Source organism: Anomalospiza imberbis, chromosome 18 (genome assembly GCF_031753505.1).
Source record: "Anomalospiza imberbis isolate Cuckoo-Finch-1a 21T00152 chromosome 18, ASM3175350v1, whole genome shotgun sequence".
In the NCBI taxonomy this organism is placed as follows: Eukaryota; Metazoa; Chordata; class Aves; order Passeriformes; family Viduidae; genus Anomalospiza; species Anomalospiza imberbis.
This window is the reverse complement of record NC_089698.1, coordinates 11,007,925-11,023,418: the sequence shown is the minus strand read 5'-3', so window position 1 is coordinate 11,023,418 and position 15,494 is coordinate 11,007,925. Positions and strand designations below refer to the sequence as shown.

Below are 15,494 nucleotides of genomic sequence, written 5' to 3'. Positions count from 1 at the left end.
AACCATTTAAGAATAACTTTATTTCTTCACAATCTGAATAACATCCTCATCTTCAAGAGTATGGTCTTTACCAACTTTTTGAGGGTTGTGTTTAACAGATGAACCCCAGACCAGTGCACTGAAAGAAGAAAAATTGAAAAGGCTTAGAAGTATGATATGCAAGCAGAATAGCAGCTATTTCTGTCACACAGCTAATACAGAAAGCAATGCTTCAGAGCTATTTTTATTCTCTACAAGTACCTGGCTGACTGGTTGCTTCTAACCAGGGTTAGAAGCAGCTCAAACAAAGCCTGAAGTTGTCCTGAGTACCCAAGGGCATGGGACAATGGCTTGCAATGCTGTCTAGTGCTGCTTTTAAATAGCAAAATAAATTTGTCTCCACAGAGGACATTTATGTAGGAAAGAGCATGAGAGCATCAAATACAGCAACTGAAGTATTAAGTTTGATTATCACAGGCAGATTTATTCAATTTAACATTAAAAAAAAAAAGTCCTGCTATTCCCTTCTAGTTTAGAAGGGGATGAAATCTCGGAAGGCAAGATATTTTCTATTCTATATATTCTTTTACAATAATACTTACTATTTAAAGTCTTTTATGAGATTTTTGTGGATCTTCATGCAAAAATCCTCCACCGTGGTCTTGCAGTAAGGTAGTACCACAGGAGAGGTGTAGTCTGGGAGCTGCCCTTTAGGTTTTGTGTAGCTGTAACACAGATGGAACCATCAGTCAATACCAAAACTTTCAAACCCATCATGATATTTCATCAGTGATTTGCACTGTCACTGCAAAACATTGGGTGGACCTAAGCTGAAAATGCATCTGGGCAGTCAGTGGCTGCAGTGGGTTGTGCCTTGTAACTGCAAAGGTTTCTCACCTGTGAGCTTTATGAAGGTGCTTTAAAAAAAGCCAAATGGCAAAAGTTGTTGGAAAAGAACATCTTTAATATTATGGTTCCAACTTGCCAATATTTTTCTGTGAAAATCTCAACATATATTAGAAAAGGCACCTGATGAAGTCTATAGCATAGATACCTAGACCACAGATACAAGGGATTGTGAAATGCCTTTTCACAATATATTCTATATTTTTACAAGACGATAGATATAAATTTAAAAGACAACAATTACTGTATTATGAGTGTTAGTAAATTCATTCATAAGTTCATCCAAAAATGCCTAAGAATTATGAGGTAAACCTGGAATAACTTGTAGTAAAAATATCTGAAATTCTAGATGAAGAACTAAGTTCTGTCAAGAGAGCTGCATCCATGACAAACCGAAAAGATGATTACATCTGGAATCACAGTGTTACCACGAAGTTTGTCTAGAGTTCCATGTTTTCAGCAAATTTTTTAAGATATGCTTTGGTCTTGGTTTCACAAGGTTCTCTTTTAATTCCCCTACAAATTCAAAACAGCACTTGTGGCTATCACAAAACAGCTAAGACAAGTGCAAATTCTGGGGTACAAAGCAAATACCAGTTGGTAGAAAAGCAATGTAAAATACTCCTCATCCATTCCTGAGACCTTTTTCAGTCTCCGCCACGCACTTAACTCCACAAAAAGCAGCAATTTTGACTTACATTCGGACTAGTTTCAAGTAGTCCCAGATTTTCTCCAGCAGATCATCAAAGTTCCAGCGATGATGAGCAGATATTGGCACACAGTGGGGTACTTTGTAAATGATATCTAGTTCTTCAATGGAAATTTGGTCAATTTTATTTAGGACATAAATGCATGGAATGTAAACCCTGCAAAGAGAAAGAAATTGTTAGAGCAACCTGACAGCAGCACGCTGCTACCTTCACTGCAAAGAAAAAATATTTTTAAAAAGCTTATCTCTATGTTGATGCCACATTGCTGGCTCGGCTTCTGTGGGAAGCAAACCCAAAAGACAATTCTTTTCTTTGTAATACAGACCGCAGGGAGCCAACAGTACCTGTTTCCTTCCACAACGTCAATCAGGTCATCGGCAGTGGCGTCGCTGCGCAGAGTGACATCAGCATTGTGGATTTTATACTCTGCTAAGATGCTCTTCACTGTCTCAGTATCCAGCTCACTCTGAGGACACTGAACAGAGACAGACACAGTGTTAAGGAATGGCAGAGCTAACAGCCAAATCAAGTCTTACAATTAACAGTGCTGTCACCTAGCAACCACTGCATATACATTACTAGAAAGAGTAGCTGCATTTAAAGTTACTGGACATGACTCTGATTTCACCATAGCTGGCCTGAGGAGAGGGAAAAACAGACCTAAATCCTAACAGCTTCATTTATATTACTGCCCCACTGAGAGCTGCAATCCAACATGTCAGAAGCAGTGCTTCCTTTCAGTTTGGGACCACATGCAACACAAACCCAAGTATCTTCTAGTTCAGAGGCCAGACAACTACACTTCAGGTACTTAAGAGTGCAGAGTTCTGACTTTTGGTATCTCTGGCTATTCTTACGCTTTTAAAGATTCAGGTAAATGGGTTGCAAGGCCTGAAACTCTGAGCAATCCTCACGGGAAGAACATTGTAACCACCAGATAAAAGGCAGTTTTTGCACACTCTCCTTTGGATCTCAAACTTGTTATGTGTGGAAAGCAACCGAGGCTCTGTTTTGAGGGCAAGGAAGTGGTCAGGCTCCAGGAGAGGTGTGGATGGCCTCTAAGGAAAGTAACTGACTGCAGCACTGTACAGCAGTTCAGCTCCTAAAGAAGTCACAGCACAGCATGGTCCCAGACATATCATCAACTACAAATGCCTCTTTCTTCAAGCAATTTGGTTTTTAATTTTGGTTAAAGAAAATTTCCAACTTACTGTTGCTGTAAGGTTAATGCCTCCTTTATCCTTTTTTTTAAAGCCAATATTGGGGGGTTTACTATTCAGACGAATTCCAAATCCCTCCAGTTCATTCTCAATTATTTTCTTGTGGCCAAGGGGTTTCAGCACGTCCAGAACAATCAGAATGAGATTACAGGTTCGAGCAACTAAGAATCAGAAAAAGAAAGTCACCTCTCAAAAAGCATGCTCACACAACCTGAGACAAAACAACCACAGTGTGGCTCGGTGGACTGATGACACTACAAAACCCCTGAAGGCCAGCATATTGGTTATTTTTAAATACCAGTGTAGGACTGAAGTTTATTGTGCTGACCAAGCATCAGTGATAGATCTTTACATGCTGTAAGAATGACAGAGGCTGGAAAAAATCTTCCTGTCTCCATTCAGACACCAGACTGAGGACAATTAACTGGGTGAGGAAATAAAACCAGCAGCCCTGTTTAGGATGGGATCACATCTGCCTGCAAAACTGGCAATGTGCTTTCACTGAAGTGTCAATGCAGAGCACAAACCCAGCAAGTGCACAAAGCCAGAACTGAAAACAGCAATATGAAAGCAGCTACTGCTTCTCAGCAGACAGCTCAAGTCCAGTAAACAATCCAGCTTTTTAAAGACATCAGAACAGTGAGTGAACCCTTCATTCTCCTGTGCTATGTTAAAGGAACCAGTGACAGGCTGCTGTCTCCAGCTCTAACATACTCACCTGCAATGACCTGCCGTCCTCTGCCTTTACCATCTTTGGCCCCTTCAATAATTCCTGGCAGATCAAGCAGCTGTTTGTTCACAGGAAGGAAAGTATCACATGAGAAAAGTATTCTTCATTAAATCAATCCTACTTTTACCCTTCTAAACCAGCTGACTCTACTGCAAATCTGAACAGAGTATGACAAGACTGTTTCCCATCTGATTGTTATATCTTGTATTACCCCATGTGCCCTACTGGTCCAGTGGAACAGATCATAGGGAATAATTAAAACTACCACAGCAACTTCTTCCCAGAGCAAAGTAAAAAGCAGGGAAAAATCCATACCTTATGGAAACATTTCCAAGTTATTCTGAAGCACTTTTACACATCACTTCTAACCTGCTAATGTCAGGCCAGACCACTCAACCCTTACAGCACAGCATCTGTATAGCCCATCCTATCCCCACAGACAAGATCTCACCTGGATCTTTGCTCCTTTGTACCTAATGACTCCAGGCACAGTAGTCAGTGTAGTGAATTCATAGGCTGCCACTTCAGAGTACACACCAGCAAGATTACTCAGAAGAGTGGATTTCCCCACTGATGGAAAACCCACAAACCCAATGCGGGCATCACCTGTCTTTGCAACATCAAAACCTGCAAATAAGGATTAGAAATATTTGTCTAATGATTGACATTTTCTATCTTCTAATGTTCTGGACAGCAGACACACTATTATTTTTAATATTGCCTGAGCAAAAGCCAAGTAAGCTTTCCTAGAAGAAGGATGAGGCTGGGAAACACATTGTTCACAATCTTTATTGCCTTGCACCACTTTGTAACATTCCACGACATATACCTGTCTAATAAAATCTTGGCTGCAAAACTTCACAGTGGTCTTCGTTTGAGTTCAATGTAACTGGAGCATTCCCTTTAAGCACTGCAGCTTAGGAAATTCACACCTTTATACATAACAAGAGGTGGCTGCTGCAAAAGTAAAAGGCTGCTGCTTCGTGTAAAAACCTTAAGATTTCTGCAAAGACTGTACGAGCCAAAATACAAAAGCACTTTCATATACACTTCAGGAAGTGCTCCAGCCCACAGCCCTAGGAAGGGCCACACATCATGGTTAGAGATCCCGTAGCGGATAGGACAAGAGAAAGCAAGGACGGAGCAGGTTGCCCGGAGAAGCTGTGGCTGCCCCATCCCTGCAAGTGTGCAAGGCCAGGTTAAATAGGGCTCCTGATCTAGTGGAAGGTGTCCCCGCCATGACGGGGCGTAGAACGAAATGTTCTTTAAGGTCCCTTCCTACCCAAACCCTTCTGTGATTCTGTGACTGTTTAGCAGATAATATGACAGGATTTGTGGGATAAGAGCCCCCAGTTAGATCGACTTCCGTCACACCTCCCGCACTTCGACAGCTCCGGCACAGACAACGCACCTTCCCCGGGGCCGCCGCCGCCGCCGCCCTTGGGGGTGATGAGCTCCCGGCGCAGCTTGGCCAGACGGGCCTTCAGCAGCCCCAGGTGGTGGGCGGTGGCCTTGTTCTTCTGCGTCCGGGCCATCTGCAAGGGCACAGGACCGAGGGCTCACACCGGGAGGGCTCTGCCGCCCGCGGCCCCTGCGCGACGCCTGGGGACAGGGCCCCGCCGCCCCTCCACGGCGCTGCCCAGCGGCCGTCCCCCCTCCCTGGCCCGAGCCCCGCGTCCGCCCCGTTCGGCGCTCCGTGCCCGGCCCGTGCCGCGGGAGGCGGAGGGCGGCGGTGCGGTACCTCCGCCTCAATCTCCGCGATCTTGGCCAGGGTGCCGCTCATGGTGGCGCCGGGCCCGGCCGCCCCTCAGCGCCGCCGCTCCTCGCGCACCGCCCGGCGCCGCGCACGCGCGTGGCGACCTCTCGCGAGAGACGGCGGGCGAGACAGGGCGCGCGGCGCGCGCCGCCGGCTTCGCGCGCTGCCCTGAGGGGAGGCGGCGCAGCGCCCTCGGGGCCGTGTGCAGAGCGCGCGCCGCCTCAGAAAGAGCGGGCAGCGCTGTGAGGGGAGAGGTGCATGAGTGTGAGATCCGTGCGTATGTGAGAGACCCGTGTGCCTGTGGCATCCGTGTGTGAGAGGGATCCGTGTGTGTGAGAGGGATCCGTGTGTGTGAGAGGGATCCGTGTGTGTGAGAGGGATCCGTGTGTGTGTGAGGGGAGAGGTGCATGAGTGTGAGATCCGTGCGTATGTGAGAGACCCGTGTGCCTGTGATATCCGTGTGTGTGCGAGGGATCCGTGTGTGTGTGAGAGATCCGTGTGTGTGCGAGGGATCCGTGTGTGTGTGAGAGGGATCCGTGTGTGTGAGAGGGATCCGTGTGTGAGAGGGATCCGTGTGTGTGTGAGGGGAGAGGTGCATGAGTGTGAGATCCGTGCGTATGTGAGAGACCCGTGTGCCTGTGATATCCGTGTGTGTGCGAGGGATCCGTGTGTGTGAGGGATCCGTGTGTGTGTGAGAGGGATCCGTGTGTGTGAGAGGGATCCGTGTGTGAGAGGGAGATCCGTGTGTGTGAGGGATCCGTGTGTATGTGAGAGATCCGTGTGTATGTGAGAGATCCGTGTGTGTGTGTGAGGGATCCGTGTGTGTGTATGAGGGATCCGTGTGTGTGTATGAGGGATCCGTGTGTGTGAGGGAGACTCGTGTGTGCGAGGGATCCGTGTGTATGTGAGAGATCCGTGTGTGTATGAGGGATCCGTGTGTGTGAGGGAGACTCGTGTGTGCGAGGGATCCGTGTGTATGTGAGAGATCGTGTGCGTGTGACATCCATGTGTGTGAGGGATCCGTGTGTATGTGAGAGATCGCGTGCCTGTGAGATCCCGTGTGTGTGAGAGAGATTCATGTATCTCTGGGATCTGTGTCTCTGAGGTCCACGTGTGTGAGAGATCCGTGTATGTGTGACATCCGTGTACCTGTGATCTGTGTGTGTGTGAGATCCGTGTGTCTGTGCCCCGTGTCCGTGTGATGTGTGCGAGGCAGAGCGCGGCTGAGGCGGCTGCGGGAGCCGGCATGAGCCGGGTGTGCGAGAGCCCTGACGGGGCCCGGGGACGGTGCTGGCGAGGCTGAGGCGCTTGGCCGTGAGGGGCAGCCGGGCTGCGGCGCCGAGAGAAGCCGGCGCGAGGCGATGGGCGCTCGGCTGTGAGAGAGGACGGTGCGAGCGGAGCTGTGCGCTGAGGCAGCGGCCCCGCAGGTGTGCGAGGAGCCGGGGGTCTCGCTGCCCGCGCGGGGAGGTGGCGTGTGCCCTTCCCTGGGGTTAAACCGGACCGGCCTCTCCGCGGTCCTTCCCGCAGCCCGCTCTGCTCCTCGCCAGGTGTGTATCTGTGGCACTGCGCGTTCCGCAGCGCGGCCGGACCGGGCGGCGCTGCCGCACTGCCCGCGGCGGAGCCTTCCCGAGCTGGTGCTTTGTCACAGCGGGACTTCATGCCGGAGCTTTCTCACGGCTGCTTTCAGCTGAGCCCTGACCGTACCACTTTGCCCCAGGGACATCTGTAACTCTGCACTGAATGCAGGCTAATTAAATAGAGAAAGGATTTTTTTTAAGGCCCCTTCAACCTTTAAAATGCCAAGTATTTCCAGCGTTAGGCTGTTTCACAAGAAGCCAAGCAGTTGGATTTCAAATTAAAAGTATTTTTATGACACGGAAATAAAATCTAATATTTGTTCAGGACTTTGGTTTCCAAGTTTGTTTCCGTGTCATATTTTGTCTAAATTCGAATATTTGTAGAAATCTTTTTGTCCATGTTCAGTAAACTTTCCAGGAAGGCTCTTCTATCTCAACTTATTGCAGTGTCTGTTTCTATAGGGTATATATAAATGTATAACTTAACTTTAGGAAAAAAAAAAAAAAAACAAAAATACACTCTCCTGGGCCCATAGTGTGAGCACTTAGAGACACACCTGCCACATCTTCAGACAGAATTCTGAGTATGTTACAACTGACAAAATTAAACTAACCTTAGAACAGTTTTGGTGATAGAATTTTTATGGAATCATTAAATCCTCTTTAACTTACAGTGAAAAGGGGGGAAAAGAGTGCTAGTGCAATGGGAACCACACTGCTATTTGTGGTCTCTGCCTCTGCATTTCCCTTTTTGTCTCATTTTAATCAAGAAAGCAGCCTTTATTGGCATAAACTCTATAGTAGGAACTGTCATTAATATAAGCTTATACAGAGCTTACTAAAATAGAATCTCAAATAAAATGGAATTGCTGTTCCTGGTAATGTTAGTTCAGCTAAGCTAGGGTAAATATAAATGCACCTACCCTCTGTATATTTGTTCATGGTTTTCTAATTATTCCTTGTGAACAAAATCCTTTTCCAACATGGGACGGAGATTTGACCCTGGTATAAATTTTTTCCTATTTACTTCAGATGGAGTTGAACTTGTCTATGCCTCAACTGAATTCAGCCATACAATCACTCCACATTTGTGGCTCTTTTTAGTAAAAGGAAAAACACAGAAAAATACAGATTCTGAATGCTCAATCAGGATTTAAGACCTCCCCTCTTTTGTGCAGTAGGTCATGGTTAACTTCAGAACTTACTGCTAGCTGTTCTTATAAACTCACTTCAAATCTCATCAACTGAGTCTAACTTAAAATTATTTTTCAAAGTGGGGGCTGAATGAACAAAGATGTCAATAAAGTACATGGTGTGAAAATTTAGTTACTGGCTGGTTTTTGTGTTCCTGGTTTATGTTTCCATAGTGTTCTTAACATACAGCTGCTCAGTAAGCTCTTAAATTGTTTTTTTCTCAGAAAGTTACTCAAGCAAAGGATATAAGGAATTTAGGCACCTAAAAACTTCTTTCAGTGTTGAGTATTGTCCTTAATTACCTGAAGGAGAAAGAATTTAATTAATAAGGATAATTAGTCTGATTTTTGGTAGTCAAATTAACACTTTCTAATTGGTTAGGATATTTAAAGTAGTTTATATTAGTTTATAACAGCACCATCTTTTAAGCTTCAGAAAGGCTTGTTCAACAGAGATTGTTTCCAGGTTGTGAACAGAGAAACGTTGCTTTTATTTATTGTGAGTACTGCTGTGAATTTTTTAATATAAAGATGTTTTATGTGATATGATGCTTAGAGAACAGGGTGGTTCTGACCGTAGGAAATAAGGTGCAACAGCTGGAAAAATAACTGAAGGGTGGGTGACTGGGAATTGATAAATTATGTCCCCTGAGGACTGCAGTCAAAACTAGAAAATAGAGTGCAAATGCTAAAACCTTATTAAAGAAAAAAAAGGTCAGTCAGAGAAGGGAAAAATCAAGGAAAATATTAATAGAAAATTGGATATAATGTCAGAAGAGATAAAAGCCCCCAGTGGAACCAGAGAGCAAATGAAAGGAGATGCAAGAGACTGAGATCTACTCAAAAGGTTAATTGAGCTTTATAGTGGGCACTGATGGAAGATGGAGTATGTGAATTGCCATCTTTTTTATTAAAACCTATATGTGTGTTTTTTAAATTGCAATCATTCCATTTAGCAAATCTAGATAAAGTGCAGCAGAGGGAATACTTCCAAAGCCTGTAACTAGCACAACAGTCAATCTCTCCTGGGACCAATTGCCTGTAATGTCAGATGACACAGAATGAAGGTTCAGATCTGGAATAAAACTCACAAATGATCGCGCAGTCATATGAATGACACTGATAAACTGGAAGTATATCCCCTCAGCAGTTCTCTTACAATGTTCTTAAGAAGATAAGGAAAGCAATATACTAAAAGGTGGACAAACACTGCATCTGACGTGAAGGCTGTCTCATCAAACGGTATGGAATCAATGACTGGGAAAAACCAGGAGTGTTTGTTTCACCAAGCTGCAATGACAGGGATGTGACTGAAATGGCACATACCTCACCAGCAAGATCTGAACGATGGAGGGCTGTAGAAAAATGGGTTTCAGAAATTCATCTTCTGCACACTTCAGTCTTGCTGACACTGATCTTGAGCAAGTCTTTTCCTTTACTTGTGCCTCAGTTTCATTTTTGCACAAGAGGAATGTGCAGTTGCCGCAGAATGATTGAAACTTTCATGTTTCCATAGCATTGCCCTACAAGTATGGTAACTATAGCTCACTTCCATAGGAGAGCTTAGGAGCTAATGCATTTAGGTTTTATGTCAAGCTACCCATTTTAAATAAACTACTTCATTATGGGTCAAATTCTGAAATTCTTTCTAAAACAACTAGTATTTTAGCTTGAGTAAGAGTTTTACTTACATGAGGTAGTGAGATGCAAACAAAGTATATTGAGCGGAGGCTTGCAAGTGTTTTGGATAACCATGTAAAATTTATCATTGTACAATACATGGTAAATACTGTGAGTATGAAATTAATTGTGATAACTCATGTATGCTTCATTAAAATCACATAAAGTACCTTGTTAAAAATAAGCAGTGCGTGCTCACCTAGTCAGGTTTGAGGTTTTTTTCTCCTCTTTTATATTCTAATAAATAACTCAAATACTTGTGGATATCAAGTTTATTCACAGTGCACTGAGAAGGTCATTTTACTTAAGAGCTACTCTGGTAGTACAACCCTTGTGGTTTTGGTAATTCACCTCATGCCAGAAGCTGCAGGCTATGCTGGCAATCAGCTGATGCTGTGTGTTTGTGGGCTTGCTGCAGACTGCATTTCTAGATTAGTGGTGGGATTTCTGCAGGATTTCAGAAAGTGAGGGGAAGGTGACAGGGAGGAAATGAAATCATGATTTCAGGTGAAGCAAGGATCTTGAAATTTCATATCCTCTCAGAAACGATCAGCTGCCCAGTGAAAAATAATCAGTATCAAATGGTAACGGTGATCTGAATACTTATGATTTTAAGAATTACAGGTATGGGACTGTAACTGACCTGCCAGAGTTTCCTCATGAAAAAAAGGGAAACTGCAACTTCAGGCATATAGAGAATTGCTTCATTTTAAGGTGGTTTTTCTGTGGGTTTTTGTTCAGTTTTGGTGTTTGGTTTTATTTAATTTTTACAGTTTTGCAAATTTACCCTATGAATTGTACTTTGATTTGAGAACTGGCTGCTAATTAACCCTATAATTGTATTTCAGAGAAGAACTGCTCATGCTGAAGAGGAGACAAAACTATAATGAGCTATAATGAGTTGACTAAGGGCCAGCTTCATGCCTGTTTGGAGGAAAGATTTTTTGAAAATGCTCTATCAAAAGGTAAGATTTTTTTAAATCCATAGTGCTGAATCTTCAATGGAAGCATAATACTGATTGCCTGAGGTGAAGTGACTGAGGGTTGATGCAATTCACATCTTAATTAACTCTTCAGCCAATAGACAGAAAGTTGTGTATCTTTTGAATGGTGTAAAATGTAAAGATGTAGCTGTTCCTAGTTGTCTTCGAGGATTAACTTTTTTTATGCCAGTTACTTGTTATCTAGGTAGGAGTTTTCCTGGGGAAAAGCACAGTAGTTTAGCTGTTAATCTGTAAACACCAAACCTTTGTGCTTGCATTGCATATTTAGGATTGTATTGTAATGTATGCTTTAAGAGAAAAAGTTGTCTGTCAGGTTTGCTTAGGTAGGCAGGAATGCCTAATTCACTGGGAGTCAACGAGATGGAATCCTAGGTTATATTTCCACGTTGCACAGATCCCTAAATGTGACAATCTTGTTTTGAATGGGTCAGGTTGCTTTGGTTCCAGGCAGGTTGCTTTTGTTCCAGGCAGTCTAGAATAAGTTAAACTGAGCAGACTGAAGAAATGAGGGGAACAAAAGGGAGATTAAGTATCAAAGGTTGGCTTCCAAGACTGTGTAAAATCAGTGTAACAACTAAAAGTTGTATAGTTTATCAGCTCCCCACACTTTGTTGTGGACTGCCATGCAACACACAGAGTACACAGCGCATGAGTGCAGTGAGGAGAGTGATCAAAAAGAGGAAAACCAAACAGTGCTGTTTTCTCTTTTTAAAGTAAGTCTTTCTGTGTACTTTCTAGAGCATCATATACCATCCTATTGCTGTCAGTTTTGTGAGGGTGCTGGGTATTTTTAAAGAATTTTCATGTGCTTCTAGAGGAGAAAGCTGACAAATCACTAAACCCACGTCTGGGTTACAGAGGAAACTCTGCTGTCTCTGAGAATCCTTGCTGCTAGGGTTGGCATTCTCATGGGATGATTCCTAATAATAAACTGAGCAAGCTTTAAAAACTAAATTTAAGTAATAATCAACCTAATAAGTAATGAATGCTGAATTAATTGCTTGTTATATCAGTAGCAGTTAATTAAAATATAGGTGAAAGCGCAGAAAAACTGACAGCTACTCACTGAAATTGCAAGTGTGCCACAAACTGTTCAGTGCTGTGTATTTCCATGGAACACGCATAGAAAGGAAACGGTTCATATGACTGATTAGCTGGCACAAGTGCTATGCACAAATGTCTCTGCTAATATTATAATCCCTGTGAAATAGTGACTAACCTTCTTAAAGAGTATAATAATGGGACTATGCTGAAAAATTTCAGTAGCCTCAAGACCTACACAGATTCACCAGTTGAAAGCGTTGAACAAATAGGTATGACTCAACTCTAATTAACATATACCCAAATATGTTTGAACAGATTCAACTGTAACAGTCTTTTGTTACCTCCTATATTTGCACACCAATTTAAGGTCTTCTGAGTAAGGCCAGTAGCAATTGATCTGCAGTGAAGCGAGCAATGGTACAATGTGGAGTCCCAAATGGTACACACATGTTTGGAGAAAAGGAGATTACTAATACTATTGAAATACTAATCAAAGTGTTTCAGCAGGCACCAGGCAGCTGCAAAACATTTAGGGACACCTCAGGAATTCCCTTGAGCAGAAGTGAGACAGGAAATAGTGAGAAGCTGAATAAAGTAGCTGAAGAAAATGTATTTATTTAAAAGAGGGATGGATTCAAAAGAAGTTCAGCACATTCCAGTGCAGAAGATGTCAAAGAAAATAGATTAGGAATCATCTAAAAAGGAGAGGAAATATTGGATAGAAAACATAAATTTCAAAACTGAAATTTAAAACTTTCTTTCACATTATCTGGAACTTTGTGTTTAAAAAGTAACTTGCTAGATGTGACGGTGATTGAGTTCAAAGGTAATCACTCCCGTCTGCTTACACAGTTATGTATGGAGAAATGCCTTTTAGTCATCACATTAAATTTAGGGAACTTCACCTTACAAGTCTGTTCATAGTGATGAGCCAAATTTTTGCTCAGTGCGTTTAGTACCTGCTCATTTTCAGAAGAAATTTGGCAATGTTTTATGCTAGTTGAGTGACTACTTTATGCTAGTTGAGTGACTACTTTGATAGTCTTGTATTCTGAGACAGGGTAAGTTTGGGACCAGAAAACATTCTAAGCAGCAGTCCTTTAAGTGTGCTGGTGGAGCTGTAGGGTGCGGTAAGCCAGTGTAGAAAGGCTGTAAGTACCAAGAGGAGAGCTGCAGCCACTGCCATGGCAGAGTGCTGAGGAGCCAAGGCAAAGGGCTGTGTCAGTGTCCTTGTGATTACCTGGGACTGCAAGGTGCTGGCGGTCGTGTTGAACGAGCATCCAGCCACTACTCGGAGTGTGAGCTCCCAGTGTGCTGATCTGGCATCCTCGTGGCAAGTGTGAGTGGGTCACTTGCCAAGAAACAGCCATGCTTTGGGGTTTTTTTAGCTTTTACCCAGAGAAGCAGGCAGGGTGTGTGGGATGGTGCCTTTTAAACAGGAGGGCTGGAAGCTGAAACCAGAACATTCCGTGGCAACTGGAGAAAGTTCTGAGGAAAGTGCTGTGAGAGAGGCAGGACCCCCCTCCCCCTGCCTAGAGGAGAGACAAAGAACAGGCGAGGAGGGAACTGAAATAGGAAGCAGGAACCATGTCAGGAGGCTGGGGGCTAAAAGAAAGCAAATTAATAAACCACTGGGGGAAAGGCACACAACTGTCCAAAGCCACTAGGAAAGATAAGCAAATTCCAGATTCTTTAACTGCTCCATGTCTGTCTGTGCTTGCAGCCTGGCTAGTGAGTTAAACATAATCATTTTCCTCACTGTAACAAGTACAACTTGTGTGTCTGTGACACACAGACTTAAGAGAATACAAGCACTGTGTTATCTATATAATAGAGCGTATTTAAGCTGGGTTTGTCAGCATTGCTACCACTCCACGTCGAATTTCTCAAAGTATATGTTCATATTAGGGTGTGTGCACACATAGAGCAGTAATATAAAGTTACTGGTAATATTCTGACTGCAGTAGAGACAAACAGTTCCTATGGAAAGCAGAAGAAATCTGGTGTACAGGCTGAGGGCACTGTGTGGCCTTAAGTGTTAACGTAATATTTTGAAAGTTGGAAGCTTGGTGCACTCATTTGCACATCAGTACCCAGAATGCTTTTTCAGTTCCACCACTATTTAATTCAAGTACTGGGTTGGAGCTTTTGGAAGGCTGAGTTTGTGATGCCCTCACATGCGCCAAGTTCACTATTTTCCACAGAACAGTTTAAGTGACAATATTAGATCGTGAATAGGTGGTCAGAGCATTCTTAATTAGGCTTGATGTTACAAATGCAAAAAAGTGTCCCTGAACACTTTTTTTTCCAAGCGTCGTCTTTAACAAAACAAAGAACTCTGTTTGGGGAATGTGTGTGTGTGATGTGTGGGGGGGAGATGTTTTTTCAAAAGTAGAGAAAAATTCCTCTCTGAGACAGAAAGCAGATTTCAGATGCAAATGAATAACGATGATGTTGAAATAGCAGCTCTTCATGAAGAGACCTCGAGCACACAGGGAAGATTCAGCACTAGGACAGTCCAGGCAACCCTGCGCAGTGAATCCGGCAGTGCCTTTGGAGCGTTTAACCTGGGCCCGGGGAAGGCTAACTTGAGGGAGCGGGAGCCTCGCCGCGCTGGGGCGTGGGGCGCTCCGGGCGCCGTGGGAACCCCGGCTGCGCGGGAGGGGCTCCGCGGGCAGCGGTTTCCCCAACATGGACGCACTCGGGGCTCTGAGGTGCCCGTGCCTCCCGCAGCCCCCGGCCCGGGGGTACCGTTCCTCCCAACGGCTCCCAAGGGGAGGGCATTTTCGCACTGGAAGAATTCCCGCTGTACCCCTTCCCTCCCCCACAATGCCGGCGCTTCGCTCTTCTAGCGAGGCTGAGAGTTGATCGTGTACGGGGGGTGGGGGTGAGAGATGCAATGAAAGACCGGGGGGAGGCCGGTCTGCGCCGCAGCCCCTGGCCCCTCTGGGATCGGCTCTCCTCAGGCGAGCCGAGGAGGTGGGGGCCGCTCTGCGCCTCTGCAGCTCCGGGAGGGTTTGCATTGGACGATTCGCGCCTTGGGAGGGGGGAAGGTTGCCTGCAGCCCCCCCGCCGGCCCCTCCTCCTCTCTCCAGCGGGAGGGGGGTCTCGGGGGCGAGCTGCAGCCCGGATATTTGGGGGAGGGGGCGAGCGCAGCCCCACCACCCCCCAGGAGCCGCGGAGGGGGGGCCTCGCTGCCGGCTCGGCATTGGAGGATCGGTGCTGGGGAAGGGGGAGACCGCAGCCCCCAGCCCCCGCGGGCGGGCGGGGTGGGGGCCGGCCTGCTGGCTCTGGCTGCTCTTGCATTGGCGGATGCGGGGAGGGAGGGGGGCAGGAAGCGGGGGGGCAGGGGGGGAGCCCGAGTGGCTGGAGGGGGGGTCTCCGTGAATAGGGTGGGGGTCTTCTCGTCCAAAGAAGAGAGGAAAGTTTGCGGCGCCGGTGGTGAGGGTGCGTCGAAGCGGGCGGGGCCCGGACCGGGGCCGGCGGCGGCGGCGCTCGGTCGGGGAGCAGCAGCCGGGGGGCCCCCGCTGGATTTTTGTAGGGGGGGTGGTATCGCCCCCTCCTTCTCCTCCCCCCAGGGGTGAAAGTGCAAGAGGAAGTGCAGCCGCTGCCATCTTTCCTCCGCTCCAAACACACAGGGACGGACGGAGCCGGCAGCCCGGAGCCGCCGCCGCCGCCGGACCCCCGTCCCTCCC

The 15,494-nt window shown here is 45.7% G+C and overlaps 1 protein-coding gene across 1 annotated transcript; it reads right to left on the bottom strand.

Moving 5' to 3' along the window:
* DRG1 (developmentally regulated GTP binding protein 1) lies at window positions 1–5,434 on the bottom strand. Its single transcript, XM_068209003.1, has 9 exons — window positions 5,287–5,434; window positions 4,957–5,080; window positions 3,997–4,172; window positions 3,534–3,603; window positions 2,807–2,976; window positions 1,940–2,070; window positions 1,584–1,751; window positions 582–704; window positions 1–118 (listed from the first exon to the last, which is right to left on the bottom strand). Exons 1-9 carry the CDS (start codon window positions 5,326–5,328, stop codon window positions 19–21), a joined length of 1,104 nt encoding a protein of 367 aa, XP_068065104.1. The 5' UTR covers window positions 5,329–5,434; the 3' UTR covers window positions 1–18.
* Window positions 5,435–15,494: the final 10,060 nt, after the last annotated feature.

What these genes read in the sequence shown, in the direction of transcription:
- DRG1 (XM_068209003.1), bottom strand. Translation starts at nt 5,328, where the DNA reads ATGAGCGGCACCCTGGCCAAGATCGCGGAGATTGAGGCGGAG. An exon ending in AGGACGGCAGGTCATTGCAG is followed by an intron (nt 2,977 to 3,533) that starts GTGAGTATGTTA and finishes TCTGATTCTTAG; the next exon opens with TTGCTCGAACCTGTAATCTC. An exon ending in TACTTGAAACTAGTCCGAAT is followed by an intron (nt 705 to 1,583) that starts GTAAGTCAAAAT and finishes TCTGTGTTACAG; the next exon opens with CTACACAAAACCTAAAGGGC.